General features: G+C 43.9%; 2 protein-coding genes across 11 annotated transcripts in view; one reads left to right on the top strand and one right to left on the bottom strand.

Moving 5' to 3' along the window:
• ccdc171 (coiled-coil domain containing 171) overlaps window positions 1–4419 on the bottom strand; it is a 21255-nt gene extending 16836 nt beyond the window's left edge. For 2 of the 6 annotated variants that reach the window (XR_013794954.1, XM_079589464.1), the window contains exons 1-3: window positions 3938–4419; window positions 3097–3232; window positions 1954–2146 (exon numbers count right to left, since the gene is read on the bottom strand). Coding sequence is in view for 3 of the 6 variants with exons in the window: in XM_079589464.1 (XP_079445590.1) it covers window positions 1954–2146; window positions 3097–3212 (309 nt within the window). In the remaining 3 variants the exon portion in view is untranslated. Of the gene's footprint in view, window positions 1–1953; window positions 2147–3096; window positions 3236–3937 lie in introns of all 6 variants that reach the window. The other 4 variants (XR_013794955.1, XR_013794956.1, XM_079589465.1 and 1 more) reach the window with 4 other exon arrangements.
• Window positions 4420–4434: 15 nt separating this feature from the next.
• psip1b (PC4 and SFRS1 interacting protein 1b) lies at window positions 4435–20824 on the top strand. Of its 5 annotated transcripts, XM_079589470.1 has the most exons (21): window positions 4435–4646; window positions 4899–4997; window positions 5107–5168; window positions 5887–6025; window positions 8420–8920; window positions 8996–9176; window positions 9351–9500; window positions 10763–10912; window positions 11333–11482; window positions 12269–12409; window positions 12682–12831; window positions 13235–13387; window positions 15552–15727; window positions 16226–16647; window positions 16738–16761; window positions 16958–16995; window positions 17441–17517; window positions 17633–17734; window positions 17821–17977; window positions 18441–18498; window positions 19974–20824. In XM_079589470.1, the coding sequence occupies exons 1-21, from the start codon at window positions 4629–4631 to the stop codon at window positions 19978–19980; spliced, it is 2955 nt and encodes a 984-aa protein (XP_079445596.1). In that variant the 5' UTR covers window positions 4435–4628; the 3' UTR covers window positions 19981–20824. The 5 variants fall into 5 exon arrangements, with proteins under 5 accessions (XP_079445596.1, XP_079445595.1, XP_079445594.1 ...); XM_079589469.1 differs by having other exon boundaries at window positions 13235–13384; window positions 16226–16761; XM_079589468.1 differs by having other exon boundaries at window positions 16226–16761.
• The last annotated feature ends 120 nt before the right edge of the window (window positions 20825–20944 follow it).

The raw sequence follows: 20944 nt of genomic DNA, 5'->3' as shown, positions 1-20944 counted from the left end.
CGAACCGAACGTCACCCGAACCGAACATCACGTCACCCGAACCGAACATCACGTCACCCGAACGTCACGTCACCCGAACGGCGCGTCACCCGAACGTCGCGTCACCCGAACCGAACGTCACCCGAACCGAACGTCACGTCACCCGAAGCGAACGTCACGTCACCCGAAGCGAACGTCACGTCACCCGAACCGAACATCACGTCACCCGAACATCACGTCACCCGAAGCGAACATCACGTCACCCGAAGCGAACATCACGTCACCCGAAGCGAACATCACGTCACCCGAAGCGAACATCACGTCACCCGAAGCGAACATCACGTCACCCGAAGCGAACATCACGTCACCCGAAGCGAACATCACGTCACCCGAAGCGAACATCACGTCACCCGAAGCGAACATCACGTCACCCGAAGCGAACATCACGTCACCCGAAGCGAACGTCACGTCACCCGAACCGAACGTCACGTCACCCGAACGTCACGTCACCCGAACCGAACGTCACGTCACCCGAACGTCACGTCACCCGAACGTCACGTCACCCGAACGTCCCGTTACCCGAACGTCACGTCACCCGAACGTCACGTCACCCGAACGTCACGTCACCCGAACGTCGCGTCACCCGAACGTCGCGTCACCCGAACGTCGCGTCACCCGAACGTCGCGTCACCCGAATGTCGCGTCACCCGAACCGAACGTCACGTCACCCGAACCGAACGTCACGTCACCCGAACCGAACATCACGTCACCCGAACGTCACGTCACCCGAACGTCACGTCACCCGAACGTCACGTCACCCGAACGTCGCGTCACCCGAACCGAACGTCACCCGAACCGAACATCACGTCACCCGAACATCACGTCACCCGAAGCGAACATCACGTCACCCGAAGCGAACATCACGTCACCCGAAGCGAACATCACGTCACCCGAAGCGAACATCACGTCACCCGAAGCGAACATCACGTCACCCGAACCGAACATCACGTCACCCGAACCGAACATCACGTCACCCGAACGTCACGTCACCCGAACGTCACGTCACCCGAACGTCACGTCACCCGAACGTCACGTCACCCGAACGTCACGTAAGTAAGTAAGTAAGTAAGTAAAATTTATTTATATAGCACTTTTCACAGATAGACATCACAAAGTGCTTCACAGTAAAATAATACAGAACAATTTTAAAAACATTCCCCAAAATACAAACAACGAACACAACAAACAACCATAACAACCCCTCGACTAACCAAAAGCCTGCTTGAAGAGCAAAGTCTTCAGTTGTTTTTTAAAAGAATCAGCTGAGTTCGCGCAACGTAAAACAAGAGGCAAAGCATTCCACAGCCTGGGAGCGACTGCCTGGAATGACTGGTCCCCTCTAGTTTTAAAATGGGTACGGGGAACAACTAATAACATCTGATCTAAAGACCTGAGACTGCGGGTAGGAGTGTGAAGCTGTATCAGGTCAGTGATGTATGAAGGGACTTGGCCATGCAAGGCTCTAAAGGTAAGAACCAGGATTTTAAAATTAATTCTATACTGGACTGTTAGCCAGTGAAGTGACGCTAAAACAGGTGTGATGTGGTCTCTTTTCTTAACGTGGGTTAAAAGCCTTGCAGCAGAGTTCTGAACAGCCTGGAGACGATGAAGCTCCTTCTTACTCAAACACGTAAAAAGACTGTTACAATAGTCCAACCGGGAGGAGATGAACGCATGAATAATCATCTCTAACTCGCCTTTAGTTACAGATGATCTTAATTTAGAAATGTTCCTCAGTTGAAAAAAGCAGTTTCTAACTAGTTGTTTCGAATGAAGCTCCAAGGACGTCACCCGAACCGAACGTCACCCGAACATCACGTCACCCGAACGTCACGTCACCCGAACGTCACGTCACCCGAACATCACGTGACCAGAGCATCTGCCAAAAGCATGACTGCAGAGCACCTGAAGTACCTCTTCATTGTGTTTGGAAGAGACATCCAGCTTCTCTCTCTGCAGCTGGTTAACTCTCCACCTCAGCTCAGCCGTGAGAGTGAAATCCTCATCGGTGTCTCTCTCCCCGACCCGTCTGTCTCTCTCTCCAACCCGTCTGTCTCTCTCTCCGTCCTGTCTGTCTCTCTGCAGCCCGTCTATCACCTCTCTGAGCCTGCACACATGCAGAGGTCCGTCACACCACAGAAGACCTACACAGAAGCATGCTACGGAAAAACTGAAATTATATATGATATGTCCATGATATAAGTCATTGTATGTGTGATGCAAGTCAAAATGATGACATTCTGACCCGGTTTCACAGACAGGGCTTGGATTAAGCCAGGATTACGCCTTAGTTCAATAAGGACATTTAAGTAAAACACATTACTGATGTGCATATTGAGACAAAACAATGGCACTGATATATTTTAAGATATGCTTTCAGTTAAAACATGCATTTTAGTTTAGACTAGATTAAGCCTCATCTGTGAAACTGATAAATCGACACCGAGACAAAAAGTCGAAATTGTGACTAAAATTCAAAATGAACAAAGTAAAAACTCTGACAAAAAGTCAAAATTATGAGAACAAGAATCTAAATGATGAAAGAAAAGTCAAAATTAGGACTTAATTATGACTAAAATAAATGACAAGAAATTAAATTGACAAAAAGTAAAAAAAAAAGAAATTATGTAAAATTATGACAAAAAGTCGAAATGCTGACATACTAAATCGAAATTAAGAAAAAAAATCCAACTTATGATTTTATTATGACATTAAAATCCAAATTATGACATTAAAAAGTCCAAATGATTGCAAAAATTCTAATTATGCCAGTCAAAATAATGACCATATTAAGTCAAAATGATGACAAAAAGTTGAAATTGTGACATAAAATGTAAAATTACTGACTTTGCATTTCATAATTAAGTCGAAATTATGACATACTAAATCAAAATTATGACACACCAAGTCAAAATTATCACTTAAAAAGTCATATTATGGCATTACAATTTGACATGAAAGGTCAAATTTCTTAAAGAGTCATAATTTCTCCATTTGATGCCATAATTATGAATTATGATTGTGTGTTGTAAACGGTCCTGGTGTTGTGAGATGGACCTGCGGATCTCCTGCTGTGGGCTCAGTGCTGTGGCCGGGTGAGACGCCCTCAGAGAAGAGGACGGAACCGGGCCGCGTTTGGGCCGAAGCCGGGCCGAGGGCAAGCCTGAGGGCATGAGGTCAACCGGTCCTCACACTGCTGACACACACACACACACACACACACACACAGTCATGATTCAGGGGGATTTACAAACACAGAGAGAAGGAGAAACATGAAACAACCACAGAACATTTACAGCCTTGACAAAGAAAACCATCGCAAAAAATGCTTTTCTTACTTATTTGTCTTGTTTCCAGTCCAAATATCGAATTATTATTAAATCAAGATGTATTTACTATATGAGTAAAATGACATAAGATATTATGTCCTGTTTTCTTGGAGAGTTAATCAAAATTAAGTGAGTTGATGCTTAAAAAAAGCTAAATTATCTGCCAATGGGGTCAGAAAAATAATCTTAATTCAAACAGAAACAACAATTTTTCTTACTTTTTTAAAGCATTAACTCACTTAGTTTGTATTTATTTCCTCAGGAAACAAGACTTAATATGTTATGTAATTTGCTACTTTAGTAAATGCATCTTGATTTAAGAAATGTTTGATATTTGGACTGGAAACAAGACAAGAGTAAGAAACGCAGTTTTTGCAGTGTACATCGAGTTCAATTCGACAAAAACTAGTTTATATACACGTAATTTATCAACACGGAAAAGCAGCACATGAATCATGATAACGTTACACAATAAAGTTCTACGAAACCTAAAACTAAATCAAATTCACGTGTTTCTAAACGCGATAAACGGTCAATTGACAATAACATGAGTAAAACTAAAGACCCACCCAGCACTAACAGGCGTGTTGAGCTTGTGTGAGCGTTTCTGGGGAAATATTGCAGGAAAACGACATTCAAATGTATAAATCCGTGTAGTTGTAAACACTCCTCAGCGTCTGTTTGAATCTGACGCCATGTTTTCTCCTCACCATGACAACAACGATAAACGAAAAATACCGCGAAATGTTCATCAAAACACGTGTCACTCGCTGCTTACTTTTAAATTCTACATATGTGTTTTTATGTTGTTAAATGATTAAATAAAGCGTTAGAATATTTTAACCAACTTTGTTTTTTACCGCTTCCTACCGCTCAATTTTAACTCTTTAGCGGCTGATGTTGACAAACAATCGCGTAATTTATAATCCGCGAAAATAGTTTTAAATAACTAGTTAGTTACATTTAACACAAACTATTTAGTAATCATGCCTAACATTGAGAATAAAGCAATGTTATTCATTATATTAAGAATAAATATTGACCCAAACCTCCCTCTCTCTGTGTAATGGTACATTCCTCGGGCACGCTGCTGAGAGCGGGAGGCGGACTGAACTATTCCACCGGTGTGAGGGGAGACACACTCTCTCGCAAGTCTTCATGTCCTTTCTTTCATCGCGTGATAATATTTTTAACTACTAGTGTATTTTCCGTTTGTTTTTAAATCAACGTGTTCATAAAAGAGTCTCTGAGTAGGTAGATATGCAGAAGGGAGTGAAGGTGAGTTCATATACAAACAATGGGCGTGTGTTAGCCTAAGCTAGCTAAACACGGCTATCGTTTTATTTACTTCAGTGTCGATAGCAATGCAATGATAATAAAATCATATTATTCTTTTACAAAGGCAAAATCACGGCTAATTTAGTGCAAGTAAGATGTATTTCTGCTGGTTGAGTGTTTTGCTTGTTGTTTTGGTGTGTTGAAGACACATGATGAGTGTTATTTGTATTCATTTGTGTTTTGTTTTCTCAGATGAAGATGAACGTTACATCTGATCAGAACACCGACGATTTTATTCCAGGCGATATAGTGTTTGCTAAGATGAAGGGTTATCCTTTCTGGCCTGCCAGAGTGAGTTTCTATACTGCAGATATTAGGCATATCCATCCCACGTAACGTTACTTGAACTCTGACTGAATGTGTGTGTGTGTGTGTGTGTGTTGTTTTATTTGTCACTCAGATTGGTGAAGGAAAAGCCCCAAGAAATAAGATCCCCATCTTCTTTTATGGAACACACTCCACGTAAGTCAACTCGAATCAAACACACACGTGATGAAACAATCAAAGCAAAACGTTGTTATACAGAGAAACGCGAATTATAATCCAGAAATATATATCTATGTATAAAATAATTAATGTTTATTAAAGCACTTCACGACATAAAAAGGAGAACACAAAGTTGGATTAACAGTAGATCACACCATTACCTATGAAAGCTTATGGGTAGCCATATTAATTTTTAATGGAAAATATACAAAATGGCAATGCTGTTAAATTCTGTATTTAAATTTACATTTTCCATAACATATGTGCAACGTTTAGAGCCAAATTATAATTTAAATTCATTAATATAATTTACATTTGCTATGTACTACACTTGTTTTAACACATAAACATATATTTTAACATTGTATACGTTGCGAAATGAAAATGCATTATAGATATGATTAGATATGTTTAACATGTTCTAGCAAAATTGGCATATGCCACAGTTTAATGCGAATATGGTCACTACGATTATGAGCTTCATTGCATTAGTTTGATCGAAGTGTTGCGTTTACACGAGGTAAAGTTTAATCGCAATATTGCCAAAATCCCTCTATAATCGCATGATTGGCACATGTAAACGTAGCAATCAGACAAATAAACCACGTTTACATGGACTACAATATTACGATATTAAGACAATAGTCATTGTCACTTGCTATTTAGTAATAACTAGCGTTGCGCTCTTTTCCAGAACGTTTCTCTTCCCCAGAGACATCGCCCCCTACTGGCCAAACAAAGAGAAGTACGGCCGGTCCATGAAACGCGGCGGGTTCGAGGAGGGCATGTGGGAGATCGAGAACGACCCGGGCGTGGGCCTCAGAGGTCACAAGGTCAGTGTTGTTTGCTGGTAAGGCATGATAAATATAACGATAAAGATATCGTTCTAAAAATCTTTCTAAAATTGTTCTAAATGGACAGAATAGCAGAGTCCACACCACAATTATGTTAATAGTTATCGTCCGCTGGTGTGGGCGCTAATATAGTTATCGTTATAGTTATCGTCCGCTGGTGTGGGCGCTAATATAGTTATCGTTATAGTTATCGTCCGCTGGTGTGGGCGCTAATATAGTTATCGTTATAGTTATCGTCCGCTGGTGTGGGCGCTAATATAGTTATCGTCCGCTGGTGTGGGCGCTAATATAGTTATCGTCCGCTGGTGTGGGCGCTAATATAGTTATCGTCCGCTGGTGTGGGCGCTAATATAGTTATCGTTATAGTTATCGTCCGCTGGTGTGGGCGCTAATATAGTTATCGTTATAGTTATCGTCCGCTGGTGTGGGTGCTAATATAGTTATCGTTCGCTGGTGTGGGCGCTAATATAGTTATCGTCCGCTGGTGTGGGCGCTAATATAGTTATCGTTATAGTTATCGTCCGCTGGTGTGGGCGCTAATGTACTTATCGTCCGCTGGTGTGGGCGCTAATACTGTTATCGTTATAGTTATCGTCCACTGCTGTCTGCGCTAATATAGTTATCGTCCACTGCTGTCTGCGCTAATATAGTTATCGTCCGCTGGTGTGGACGCTTATATGGTTATCGTTTTAATTATCGTCCGCTGGTGTGGGCGCTAATATAGTTATCGTTCTAGTTATCGTCCGCTGGTGTGGGCACTAATATAGTTATCGTTATAGTTATCGTCCGCTGGTGTGGGCGCTAATATAGTTATCGTTATAGTTATCGTCCGCTGGTGTAGACGCTAATATAGTTATCGTTATAGTTATCGTCCGCTGGTGTGGGCGCTAATATAGTTATCGTTATAGTTATCGTCCGCTGGTGTGGGCGCTAATACAGTTATCGTTATAGTTATCGTCCGCTGGTGTGGGCGCTAATATAGTTATCGTTATAGTTATCGTCCGCTGGTGTGGGCGCTAATATAGTTATCGTTATAGTTATCGTTCGCTGGTGTGGGCGCTAATATAGGTATCGTTATAGTTATCGTCCGCTGGTGTGGACGCTAATATAGTTATCGTTTAGTTATCATCCGCTGGTGTGGACGCTAATATAGTTATCGTTATAGTTATCGTCCACTGCTGTCTGCGCTAATATAGTTATCATCCGCTGGTGTGGGCGCTAATATAGTTATCGTCCGCTGGTGTGGGCGCTAATATAGTTATCGTCCGCTGGTGTGGGCGCTAATATAGTTATCGTTATAGTTATCGTCCGCTGGTGTGGGCGCTAATGTAGTTATCGTCCGCTGGTGTAGGCGCTAATACAGTTATCGTTATCGTCCGCTGGTGTAGGCGCTAATACAGTTATCGTTATCGTCCGCTGGTGTAGGCGCTAATACAGTTATCGTTATAGTTATCGTCCACTGCTGTCTGCGCTAATATAGTTATCATCCGCTGGTGTGGGCGCTAATATAGTTATCGTTATAGTTATCGTCCACTGCTGTCTGCGCTAATATAGTTATCGTTTAGTTATCGTCCGCTGGTGTAGGCGCTAATACAGTTATAGTTATCGTCTGCTGGTGTGGGCGCTAATACAGTTATCGTTATAGTTATCGTCCACTGCTGTCTGCGCTAATATAGTTATCATCCGCTGGTGTGGGCGCTAATATAGTTATCGTCCGCTGGTGTGGGCGCTAATATAGTTATCGTCCGCTGGTGTGGGCGCTAATATAGTTATCGTTATAGTTATCGTCCGCTGGTGTGGGCGCTAATGTAGTTATCGTCCGCTGGTGTAGGCGCTAATACAGTTATCGTTATCGTCCGCTGGTGTAGGCGCTAATACAGTTATCGTTATCGTCCGCTGGTGTAGGCGCTAATACAGTTATCGTTATAGTTATCGTCCGCTGGTGTCTGCGCTAATATAGTTATCGTCCGCTGGTGTAGGCGCTAATATAGTTATCGTTATAGTTATCGTCCGCTGGTGTCTGCGCTAATATAGTTATCGTCCGCTGGTGTCTGCGCTAATATAGTTATCGTCCGCTGGTGTGGGCGCTAATACAGTTATCGTTATCATCCGCTGGTGTGGACGCTAATATAGTTATCTTCCGCTGGTGTGGGCGCTAATACATTTATCGTTATAGTTATCGTCCACTGCTGTCGGCGCTAATATAGTTATCGTCCGCTGGTGTGGACGCTAATGTAGTTTTAGTTATCGTCCGCTGGTGTGGACACTAATATATTTATCGTTATAGTTATCCGCTACTATGGACGGTAATATCGTTATCGGTGTGTGTAGCCTTTAGAAAAGACTAATGCATGGGCTTTGTGTTCCTGACAGAAAGCAGCGCTGGTGAAGCGACTGTCAGAGAGTCGACAGCGACTGAAAGACAGGAAGAAGAAAGCAGAAAATCAGAGCGAAGCCAAAACCCAGACCGGATCCCGCAACGATTCGGTGGCGAAGGCCAATTTGCAGACGAATCGGCCTTCGCCACCGAAAGCAGCGACGCCACGTAGCAGAGAAACCCAAAGCAAAGCAAAGTCTGAATCTGTCCAGTCGACGGATGATAAAACAACCGAAACCAGGTCGACTCGCTCCAGAGATTCAACGGCAAAGATCGTCACGCCCGACGAAAGACGGACGAAAGAAGCCGCGCCCGCAAGGAGGGTGACGTCGCTCAAGACGGTCGCGGCAGGGAGGAGGATGTTGCCGTCCAGGAAGATCATTCTAGCGAGACGAGCCGCTGTGGCAAAGACACTTTCCGCTCGCAGGAAACGTGTACTGAAGAGAAAGATCGTTTCAACGGCGACGAAACGGATGGATGCTAATAATCGCCAAAAGGTTTGTGCGACGCCACTCTCCATCACATCTGAACCTGGTTTATGAGTTGCTAATGTTGTGTTTGAAATCATTCAGCCCTTGAGGATTACGCGCTCTACTGCAGATCTGACCGAGACCACCGATGACATCACTGCCACGCCGGTCAGGCCGCCCACTCTGAGACGCAAACGCTCGCTAACGAACTCTGATGGGCAGGAAGACACGCCCACTTCTCTTCCAGTGACGAGCAGCTCCGCCCCCTCCGGCCCAGCAGCAGGTGATCTGAAGTCTTGCTAACAATGTGTCAAACCTAAGCTAAATGTTAGCAACATGTTAAAATGTGTTAGCAATGTTTTAAATCATGTTAGCAATATGCTAAATCATATAAGCTACATGTTAAAACATTTGATTGACTTTGAACTTTCTTAAACTTTTATTCGCTCTACTGCAGATCTGACCGAGACCACCGATGACATCACTGCCGCGCCGGTCAGGCCGCCCACTCTGAGAAGCACACGCGCGCAAACAAACTCTGATGTGAAGGAAGACACGCCCACTTCTCTTCCAGTGACGAGCGGCGCCGGCCCCTCCGGCCCAGCAGGTGATCTGTGCTAAGTCATGCTAGCAACGTGTTAACTTTTTAGCAATGTTTTAAATCATGTTAGCAACATGCTAACACATGGTCAATCATGCTAGCAACATGTAAAAATGTGTCAAACCTAGGGCTGTAACGATTTACGATATCAAACCGAAATCGCGACACTCAGATCCACGAACCTGTGTCGCGGTGTGAGAAGGCAGATCGCGATCGACACACCCCTTCCCAGACTTATCTTTCTCGTCCAGAATAGATCCTAGGGCTGTGACGGGGTCTTTTACATATTAGGTATGGGAATTTCAAGCAAAAATAATATTCGAAGATCGCTGGGTATCATTTGATTATTATTAAAAAATCGCAACACACACACACACACACACACACACACACACACACACACATACAAGCAAACACCACAGCAAGTGAGCAAAGCGCGCGGTGTGTGTGTGTGTGTGTGTGGCACCGGCGCGCGCATGAACTGGAGCTCACCTCATAAACGAATCGAAACTTATATAGAAAGCTTGAAATACTTTTACTTGATTTAACGTTAATTCAAAACATAAAGAAATGGCGGCTTAGGCTAATTCGTAGGAAGTGTGCATTTCTCTATATAGGCGCGTTCACTTTGTGGCAAGCGTTATTCCTGCGCTTGAGATGCGGGTCATGCGGAATAGGCAATATATTATTTGGGGTTTACAGCACAGACAGTAAGCCTCGGTTACCTCAGAAGAATTTTTAACATGCTCGAATCATCTCCACAATGGAGTATAGTTCTAGCTTAGAAAAGAAAACAGTTCAAGAAAACGGAGTTATAGCTTTAGCTATTTATTTATTTATTTGGCTTTTAAAATCCTCCCTCCTCGCAAGAATCGCGGTTTGTATCGAATCGTGGGTCAGAAATCGGGATACGAACCGAATCGTGGGTTTGCTGTATCGTTACAGCCCTAGTCAAACCATGTTAGAAATATGTTAACACCTTGTTAGAAACCTGCTAGCAACGTAGTAAATCAGACTAGCAATATGCTAATTCACGTTAGAAACATACCAGCAACGTGTTAAATCATGCTAGCAACACGTTTAATCACGTTAGCAATATATTAAATCATGTTAGAGACATGTTAGCAATGACCTAAATCATATAAGCAACATGTTAAAACATGCTAACAATATGCTAAAACATGTTAAAAATGTGTTAAAATATGTTAGAACATGTTAAATCATTTGATTGACTTCAAACTTTAATAAACTCATGCGCTCTACTGCAGATCTGACCAAGACCACCGATGACATCACTGCCGCGCCGGTCAGGCCGCCCACTCTGAGAAGCAAGCGCTTGCGAACCGTCTCTGGTGGGAAGGAAGACACGCCCACTTCTCTTCCAGTGACGATCAGCTCCGCCCCCTCCAGCCCAGCAGGTGATCTGTGCTAAGTCATGCTAGCAACATGTTAAAACTTGTTAGCAATGTTTTAAATCATGTTAGCAACATGCTAACACATGCTCAATCATGCTAGCAACATGTAAAATTGTGTTAACAGTGTGTCAAACCATGTTAGAAATATGTTAACACATGTTAAATCATGTTAGAAACCTGCTAGCAACGTAGTAAATCAGGCTAAAAATATGCTAATTCACGTTAGAAACATACCAGCAACGTGTTAAATCATGCTAGCATCACGTTAGCAATATATTAAATCATGTTAGCAATGTACGAAATCATATAAGCATCATGCTAACAATATGCTAAAACTTGTTAAAATTGTGTTAAAATATGTTAGAACATGTTAAATAATTTGATTGACTTCAAACTTTAATAAACTCATGCGCTCTACTGCAGATCTGACCAAGACCACCGATGACATCACTGCCACGCCGGTCAGGCCGCCCACTCTGAGAAGCAAACGCTTGCGAACCGTCTCTGGTGGGAAGGAAGACACGCCCACTTCTCTTCCAGTGACGAGCAGCTCCGCCCCCTCCAGCCCAGCAGGTGATCTGTGCAAAGTCATGCTAGCAACATGTAAAAATGTGTTAGCAATGTTTTAAATCATGTTAGCAACATGCTAAACATGTAGTATATCAGGCGAGCAATATGCTAATTCACGTTAGAAACATACCAGCAAACTGTTAAATCATTTTAGAAATATATTAAAACATTCTAACAATATTAAATCATGCTAGACATGTTAGTAAGGCACTAAATCATGCAAGCAACATGTTAACACTGTGCTAAATCATGCTAGAAACATGTCTGCGATGTGCTAAAACATGCTAACACTGTGCTAAATCATGCTAGAAACATGTCTGCGATGTGCTAAAACATGCTAACACTGTGCTAAATCATGCTAGAAACATGTCTGCGATGTGCTAAAACATGCTAACACTGTGCTAAATCATGCTAGAAACATGTCTGCGATGTGCTAAAACATGCTAACACTGTGCTAAATCATGCTAGAAACATGTCTGCGATGTGTTAAAACATGCTAACACTGTGCTAAATCATGCTAGAAACATGTCTGCGATGTGCTAAAACATGCTAACTCTGTGCTAAATCATGCTAGAAACATGTCTGCGATGTGCTAAAACATGCTAACTCTGTGCTAAATCATGCTAGAAACATGTCTGCGATGTGTTAAAACATGCTAACACTGTGCTAAATCATGCTAGAAACATGTCTGCGATGTGTTAAAACATGTTAACACTGTGTAGCATAAAATATGCTTGCAACATTTCATTGACTTCAAAATTTCATAAACTTTCACGCGCTCTACTGCAGATCTGACGGAGACCACCGATGACATCACTGCCGCGCCGGTCAGGCCGCCCACTCTGAGACGCAAACGCTCGCGAACAAACTCTGATGCGCAGGAAGACACGCCCACTTCTCTTCCAGTGACGAGCAGCTCCGGCCCAGCAGGTGATCTGAAGTTTTGTCAAGAATGTGCTAAATCATGCTAGTGTTAAAACGTGTTAGCTATGTGTTAAACCATTCTAACAATGTTAAATCATGCTAGGGACATGTTAGTAACGTATTAAATCAGGCAAGCAACATGCTAACAATATGCTAAAACATGTCTGCGATGTGTTAAAAATATGCTAGCAACTTGTTAACATGTTAGCAATGGATTTAAACTTATTAAAATATTTTATTGACTCCTTTGAGGAAAATCTTCAAACTGTCTACTGCAGATCTGACTGAGACCACTGATGACATCACTGCCGCGCCGGTCAGGCAACTCAATCTGAGACGCAAACGCTCGCTAACAAACTCTGGTGTGAAGGAAGACACGCCCACTTCTCTTCCAGTGACGAGCAGCTCCGCCCCCTCCGGCCCAGCAGGTGATCTGAAGTTTTGATAACAATGTTAAATCATGTTATAAACATTAAAACAACGTTAAATCATGCTAGAGACATGCTAGCAACGTACTAAATCATCCAAGCAACATGTTAGAACATGCTAACAATATGCTAAGTCATGCAAGCAACATGCTAAAACATGTCACCGATGATGGCCTCGTGGGCAGCGCGGACATGTTGCACTTCAAACAACCTGAGTTCCAGTCCCGAATCCCAGTCCCCCATCTCGCTTCCTGTCCACTCTATACTGTCCTATCATAACAAAGGCAAACATTTCCAAAAATAATTCTTAAAAAAAGCATGTTAGCAACTTACTAAAACATGTTAAAGCATTTTATTGATTCCTTTGAGTAAAATCTTAAAACTTTAATTAATTCTACTGCAGATCTGACCGAGACCACCGATGACATCACTGCCGCGCCGGTCAGGCCGCCCACTCTGAGACGCAAACGCTCGCTAACGAACTCTGATGCGCAGGAAGACACGCCCACTTCTCTTCCAGTGACGAGCGGCTCCGCCCCCTCCGGCCCAGCAGCAGGTGATCTGAAGTCTTGCTTTCAGTGACAGAAATCTTTTTACGGTTTGTCCACGGATCCTTAAAAATTCTTAATGTTTTAAGTTCTTTAATGTAAAAATAAGGCTAGAAACATGCTAACAACATGTTAAAACGTGTTAGCAATGTGCTCGAACATGTTAAAACATTTTATTGACTGAGTAAAAAAAAGTTTCAGACGTGACTTTAAGCCAACATCAAAGTTTTTCATCAAACATGACTCATCTAGTTAACATTAAAATGTCTTCAGTTAATGTTACAAAGTCTTAAAATGCAACCGATCCGAGATTTAGATTTCATTTTGAACTCCTTGCTTTTCAAAATTGTAAAATCGGTCTAACGCACAAGTGAGTTTAGACAGAAATGCATGGCTCCTGTTATATTATTATTTTTATCCTTAAATATAAATATTTTATTATTATTATTTTTATATATTTTCTCATTACATTGTATTCGCTCCGTGCACAAAATGGCGACCGTTGACGTTCGAACCCTGAGTGTGCGGGCCAGTACTTCCGGTGATCTGACAGCGAGAGCGGGAGACAACAGCGAGAGCAAGAGACAACAGCGACCGAGTTCCATTACTAGAGAGATAATTTTTCACAATGAGTGTTTTTAGGATTCAAGAGAGGCGACTTGCCTTTCGGAGGGTGACCGCCTCAGCACTTCATTGTTGTGTGCCGTTATATATGTACCGTTTCGTCACGTTACAACAAAGTCAGCTTTCATGCATTCCCCGCTGACGCTGCGGTACGGGCTGAGTGGATACAGAGATCCAGGGGGATGACTTCAACCCGACCACATTTTTAAATGCATATAATTTTCTGTGTATTTCACCGGTGAGTTTCTATGCTTTCTATTACTGCATTTATTCTGTGCAAGTGAGATGAGTAAAGAGCATCTGTTTCATAAATCATCATCTGTCTGGTGTTTATAAGCAGCGCATACAGTATTGTACACGTGTAAAATATACACAAACTTATAGTACATTTTTGTGGTAACGTTACCTACAGTTAAAAATGTAAATGTAAAATATGTGATGATAATATTGATCGAGTAAGTGAAAATATATACGCAGAATTGAGAAAACCGTATTTATGGAGATCAATTGTAGCCTATCACAGGGCAAACGTGTGAATGTTCACGGGGTATTTTATTTAACAACTCTAATCGTAGTTGGAACTATATTTACCGTTGGCATAATTGTCATTGCGTATGCAGCATGAGTCCAATACAATCTTCTGTTCGTGAACAGTTGTATTTCATTCATTAATCTGACTCTGCATCCGTGCATTTTATTGCCATTGGCTCGTGTGATAGTAATATGGATCTTGGTAGAATTTTAAGTTATATAATTTATTCTATAAACCACTTTAAAAGGTAATTTTCGGCTTTCTCCGGCTCCCTGCACCGGGCATAATGCGAAACCGGAACTGTCTAACCGCACACTCGCTGTTCAGAAATCCAAAATGGCGGCCCCGTGCAACTAGTCCATTGAATTGGAAAAACCCGTGTTTTAACTCTTTCCTCCCCAGTGTTTTTTTTTTTTAAGTTGCCAGTCAGCGGCAGCATTTTTGGGAATTTCCTCAACTTTCACGGCCCCCAGAATATTTAGTTGTATATCTGAACATGCTATATATCAACAACAAAAAATAAAGCACATTTTATTCTAGCGTCATGGATTATGTAAAAAGCGAGAACATTAGGCAGTTTAATGTTTGATGATCGCGTTATAATTTTCACGAATCAACAATGCTTCTATCGCTCGTTTCTTTTCTCCTGTGTTTTCATCAGGAGGTTCTGTACTCTTTCAGAAGATGTGTTATAGCGCCCCCTACAGTATAACACTGAAAACACAGAGCCGGAAAATTCATTCATTGTCGAGGAAAGAGTTAATAAACATTCCTGGTCTTATTTTGTGAGTTGTTTTAAAGCTGCACTGTGAAAGAAGTGCTTAACATTAACAAAATTATATTATTATGCACATGTTCCAATTCATATTCTTGCCTTATCCTGATTTTTCTATGAAATCTGTTTTATTTTCTCCCATAGAAGTCACATTACAGAAGTAAATGAACAGTTGTGGATGTCGTTTCATTATAATATTAGATGGTCATAATAAAGCGCTTCTAACCTGATCAATCTGCAGGCTCAAAGAGGAAGCGGCTCACAGAAGAACCGGAGAAGAACAACGTCAAGAAGAGGAACGCCCCGGATGAGGAGGAACAGAGACAGGCCGCGAATAAACCCAAGGAGACGAAGAGCGACGCTCTGAGCGTAAAGCCGGACGAGACCAAAGAGGAGGGACCCCCGAGAGACGAAGAGGTGAGAGCGGTTCGGCACACGTGGGATTCGCCAGTTAGCTGATCCGTCTACCCATCATAGAGTGAAAGATGATCATTTGGACGTGTTTTGTCTTGCCAATTTACACATTCAAACTATTTTAAATGTGGAAGAAGAGGCCGAAAATCGGTACTGGCGTGTTGTCTGTGCGCACAGCCACACTCTCTCACACACACACACACACACATACACATACACACACGCAGAGAGAAGAGAGTAAGACAGCGCTCGAACACACAAGTTGATCCTCTTTCGCGTTCTCATGACGTTGAACGGAAACACATACACAATTATGTCTAAATGCCTGTCTCTTTTTTTCTTTTTCTTTTTTTTGGCTGATCCAAAAAATAATCAGATCCGTGGCTCAAAAACCGTAAATGATCCGAACCGTGAATTTTGTGATCCGTTGCACCTCTATTTAAGAGGAACCGGTCCGGATCTGACGTCTCTGTGTGTGTGTGTGTGTGTGTGTGTGTATAGAGGAGCAAGATCCTGGCGAAGAAGAGGCAGAGCGTGCTGAAGTCCCTGCAGGGGTTGGTCACGTCCACCAGGGGGAAGCCTCAGTCCAGCGCTGAACATGAAGAGCCTCAGAAGCGGCCCGAGAGGAGCCGAGGAGTGCGGAGCGAGAACCGGCTGAGACCGGCCGAGAGCGAGCAGAACCGGCTGAGACCGGCCGAGAGCGAGCAGAACCGGCTGAGACCGGCCGAGAGCGAGCAGAACCGGCTGAGACCGGCCGAGAGCGAGCAGAACCGGCTGAGACCGGCCGAGAGCGAGCAGAACCGGCTGAGACCGGCCGAGAGCGAGCAGAACCGGCTGAGACCGGCCGAGAGCGAGCAGAACCGGCTGAGACCGGCCGAGAGCGAGCAGAACCGGCTGAGACCGGCCGAGAGCGAGCAGAACCGGCTGAGACCGGCCGACCCGGAGCAGAACCGGCTGAGACCGGCCGACCCGGAGCAGAACCGGCTGAGACCGGCCGAAAGCGAGCAGAACCGAGGACGAGAACGCAGGAGCGCTGGGTGAGTGAGATCACATCAGCTCTGGGTCTATCGCTTTACTTTCCCATGTTCATGCAGAAGCACAGGAGTTTAGGGCTGCGTGATATTGGAAATAGTTTTTTCTGCGATATATGTAATGGTTGATTCATTTTAAGAAAAGTAGCGAATCATTTTGAAAAAGTATCGATTCATTTTGAAACTGAGTGTGTTTCTACAGGCAGCAGAACAACACCAGCAGAGAGGAAGAGCACAACGGTGAGAGTGTGAGAGCGAGCGTGAGAGTGAGCGTGAGAGTGAGCGTGAGAGTGAGCGTGAGAGTGAGCGTGAGAGTGAGAGTGAGCGTGAGAGTGAGAGTGAGCGTGAGAGTGAGCGTGAGAGTGAGCGTGAGAGTGAGCGTGAGAGCGAGCGCGAGAGCGAGCGCGAGAGCGAGCGTGAGTGAGAGTGAGAGTGAGAGTGAGCGCGAGAGCGAGCGTGAGAGCGAGCGTGAGCGTGAGCGTGAGCGTGAGCGTGAGCGTGAGAGTGAGCGTGAGAGTGAGCGTGAGAGCGAGCGTGAGAGCGAGCGTGAGAGCGAGCGTGAGAGCGAGCGTGAGAGCGAGCGTGAGAGTGAGAGTGAGCGTGAGAGTGAGAGTGAGAGCGAGCGTGAGAGCGAGTGTGAGTGTGAGCGTGTGTAGATATCTAACTGTGTGTGTGTGTGTTTCAGCTCCTTTGTCGGTCACAGATTCTTTGCTCTACCGGCTGCACGGTGACATCAGAATCTCAATGACGCTTGACAATCCAGTATGAACCTCTTTCATATCATTGATATATGAATCAATTCATTTTAGGATTTACACCATTGGTAATGTGTCTCTCTCTCTCTCTCTCTCTCTCTCTCTCTCTCTCTCTCTCTCAGGATGTGAGTAAGTGTCTGTCGGCTCTGGATGAGTTGAGCACCGTCCCCGTCTCGTCTCGAAACATCCAGAACCACAGCGAGCTCATCGACACGCTCAGAAAGGTGAACTCTTGCTCTTCACCCGGTTACTGAAGGTGAAACCAGTCCTAGTTCAGTTGTAACGTGTGTGTGTGTGTGTGTGCCGTCAGATGCGCTGGTTTCGTGGCAGCGAGGCAATCATGTTTAAAGCCTCCATGCTGTACCATCGCTTCAAGAACATCTACCTCATCGGAGACGCAGACGAGACCCTGAGTCAGGAGTACATCGACTCGCTGCAGGAGGAGAGAGAGCGGGGCGAGCGAGCCGGTGAGAACTTTTATTCATTTATCATCTCCGGGTTATCAATTCTCGATATCAACAACTCAATATCCACTAGTTAAAATGCTAATTCTTGATATTAACAATTTAATTTTCACTAGTGAAATTTCACCATAGGCTGCCATTCAAATTCAATTGTTGATATCAAGAATTAGTATTTATGCGAGTGATGTCAATGTTGATATCAAACATTTCTTTCTAGTCTGTCTCTATGAAGCCCCTCCTCCTGAAAAGCACACTGTGCTCTGATTGGTCGGCTGGAGCAGTGTGTTGTGATTGGTCGAGCGCTTCGAGTGTGTTTGGGAAATGTCCCGCCCCTTACCATAACCGCCAGTTTAACTCACTACTAACTAACTCAACCAGGCCCCGCCCCTTTATTCTGCGCATTAATTATTATAATGAGGAATATTTAAAGGTTTATAGTAATAACCGAGTCTCTGTGTCTGTTCAGTTCTCAGTTCGACGGGTGTCTGCGAAGAGACTCAAACCACTGGACACGTGCCTCACAGGTATGACATCATCATGACATCATCGACCACATCTGAACTAGGGGTGCGACGGATCTCAGGTGATCGTGATGCGTACGGTTCGGCACGCGTGTGATTCGCCAATTAACTGATCAGTTTAACCATCATAGAGTGAAAGATGATCATTTAGACGTGTTTTGTCTTGCCAATTTACACATTCAAACTATTTTAAATGCGGAAGAAGAGTCCCCTGTCCCCATCCCTCCCATATACATATATATTAGGGCTGGGTGAATTAACGCGTTAATCTTTGCGATTAATTTGAGATGTTTAATGGTGTGTTCACACTGGACGCGAGTAGCGCGTCAGGCGCGAGTGATTTCAATGTTAAGTCAATGCAAAGACGCGTTAAGCACGTAAAAAATTCCTGCGGCGCGAATGAGGCGTAGAGTGCGGCGCGGTAGACGCCTCATTCGCGCGTAAAGTTCGCGCGAATTGAGCGTCTGGCGCATTAAGCGCGAGTGATTTTATGTAGTGCTTTTTGTGCATTCACGCATTTGACGCGAATCCGCGTCTGACACCCGAATTGAAAAATCTGAACTTCTGCGTCAATTCGCGCCGCGTTAACCAATCGGAGCCTGCTTGCTGCTGTCACGTGGTGAAGTGACGTGATAAACGGGGGAAGGCCCGCTTTTCAGATTATAATGTAATTTTAAATGTTTGGCCTCAATAAATGATTTTGTAATGACTAAATGCCCGCGAGAAAGAAGGAATGGCATTGTTCAGATGTTAACTATGAATGTGACGCTGAACACTTGCAGTTGTAGGCTACATTTCTGAATGAGATGAAGAAAAACTCACGTTATAACGAGTCATTAATGTATTTGAACTTACATGTTTCACATAATAGAACCGAAGCTATAGATTGTGAATTTAAACATGTCTCGTTCACCAGCGGCAGACGTCAGGAGCACTAGCCGAGGTCAGGCGGGTTACATGAGCGCCCGCTGATCGCCTGGATCTCACAACTCCGAAACGTCAGATACATTTTTTTAAATAGGCGCTATCTTTATAAATAAACCACAGATTTGAGCTTTAAACAACTACATTCTCGACTGAACATCTCTTAAAACTACATTTTGTGACACAATAACTGTAGTATTGTTCAATTTCCCGCCTAGCCTTTGCCTCTCCTAGAAGAAGCGGATTCCGCTTTGGACGCGCGAATGCATTCAAAATGTTCAAGCGTCAAACTAGACGCGAATTTGACGCTCTATTCGCGTCCGGTGTGAACGCACAGTACCGCATAAAAAATAACGCAGCACTTTTTTTGGCCTCGTTTTAATGACTTCCTGTTGGGGAGCAGGATGGGGTTTTAGGAGGAATGTTGGCTGAAAATATGCCCCCCCGCCCGGCTGTCAGGTTTCATTCTCACGCAGCTTGTTTAGTAACTTCACGAGTGGGTCTTTTCCGCTCCGTGTGTGTGTGTGTTTGACTGATCTCTTCTGTGTTCTCAGGAGCTGACCCGAGGAATCGCCCGCCGGAGTGTTTTTATCCTTCTTTCTGTTGTTATTCCTGCATCGGGAGAGAGAGAGAGTTTTATCAGATCAACGTTGCAGTTATTTATTTGCGCTGAGATGAAGAGTGTTTCGTCTCGTGTAAACCACACGTTCCCCTCGCCGTCAGTGTTCCAGGAAAGCCTCTCGCTGCTGCTTTTAGATCTTTTACTCCACGTGTCATAATTAATCCCGGGGGACGAGTGTCGTTCTGCAGGAGAGAGAGACGCGCGCGTTTATCCCGTCAGCGGTGACTTCACACCGGGATCTCGTGTGTGGATGGGATCTCTGATCTCGGTGCGCCGTCCCTTCATCACAGAGCATTAAAACACACAGGAAGACTGTATCTGTGTGTCTCACAGGCATCATGACACTACAGTTAAAGTCCTTTTCCAGGGGGATGCGCCGTTACCACTAAAGCAGTGTCTGAAGACACGTCTCGTAAGCTGTTCTCGAACACTTCAGATGGACGCTTGTTCTCTGTTCTGTTTGTACGATGTTAAACGCAAGCATTAAGATGTTCAATAGTGTGTGTGTGTGTGTGTGTGTACACAGGGCAGCTATATCATCATGATCATCATCAGTGTACAGTAACACTGGGCTCGTTCACACACACTGATCTGGTCTGAATCTGGTGCTAACGCGGCAGACGCTGCCTTTACCCCGTGTGTGTGTGTGGAAACATGTAGCCGTCACACACACTCGTGCTCAGCTCGACGCCCCTAGATTTGTATTATAAAGCACTTGCATGTGCTTCTTGTGTTGATGTTACAGTCAATATGATCTTGGTCACATTAAACTGATCTGCAATACTCTGCTTGTGTGTGTTCACCCGAGCGTCTGATGCTCTGATCAAATATCTGAACCTTTGGGTTACACAAAGTTGGATTACTAAAGCATGTACAGTATATAATGTATATTATATGGATAAT

This window comes from Phoxinus phoxinus, assembly GCF_949152265.1.
Source record: "Phoxinus phoxinus genome assembly, chromosome: 18".
NCBI lineage: Eukaryota > Metazoa > Chordata > Actinopteri > Cypriniformes > Leuciscidae > Phoxinus > Phoxinus phoxinus.
The sequence above is the reverse complement of the archived record's forward strand: the minus strand, read 5'-3'. Positions and strand labels throughout refer to the sequence as shown.

Bases quoted from the DNA above. Each gene is read 5' to 3' on its own strand.
- psip1b (XM_079589468.1), top strand. The intron at 13,388-15,551 runs GTGATCTGAAGT...ATCAATCTGCAG, and splicing joins CCCCTCCGGCCCAGCAGCAG to GCTCAAAGAGGAAGCGGCTC. The intron at 16,996-17,440 runs GTGAGAGTGTGA...TGTGTGTTTCAG, and splicing joins CAGAGAGGAAGAGCACAACG to CTCCTTTGTCGGTCACAGAT.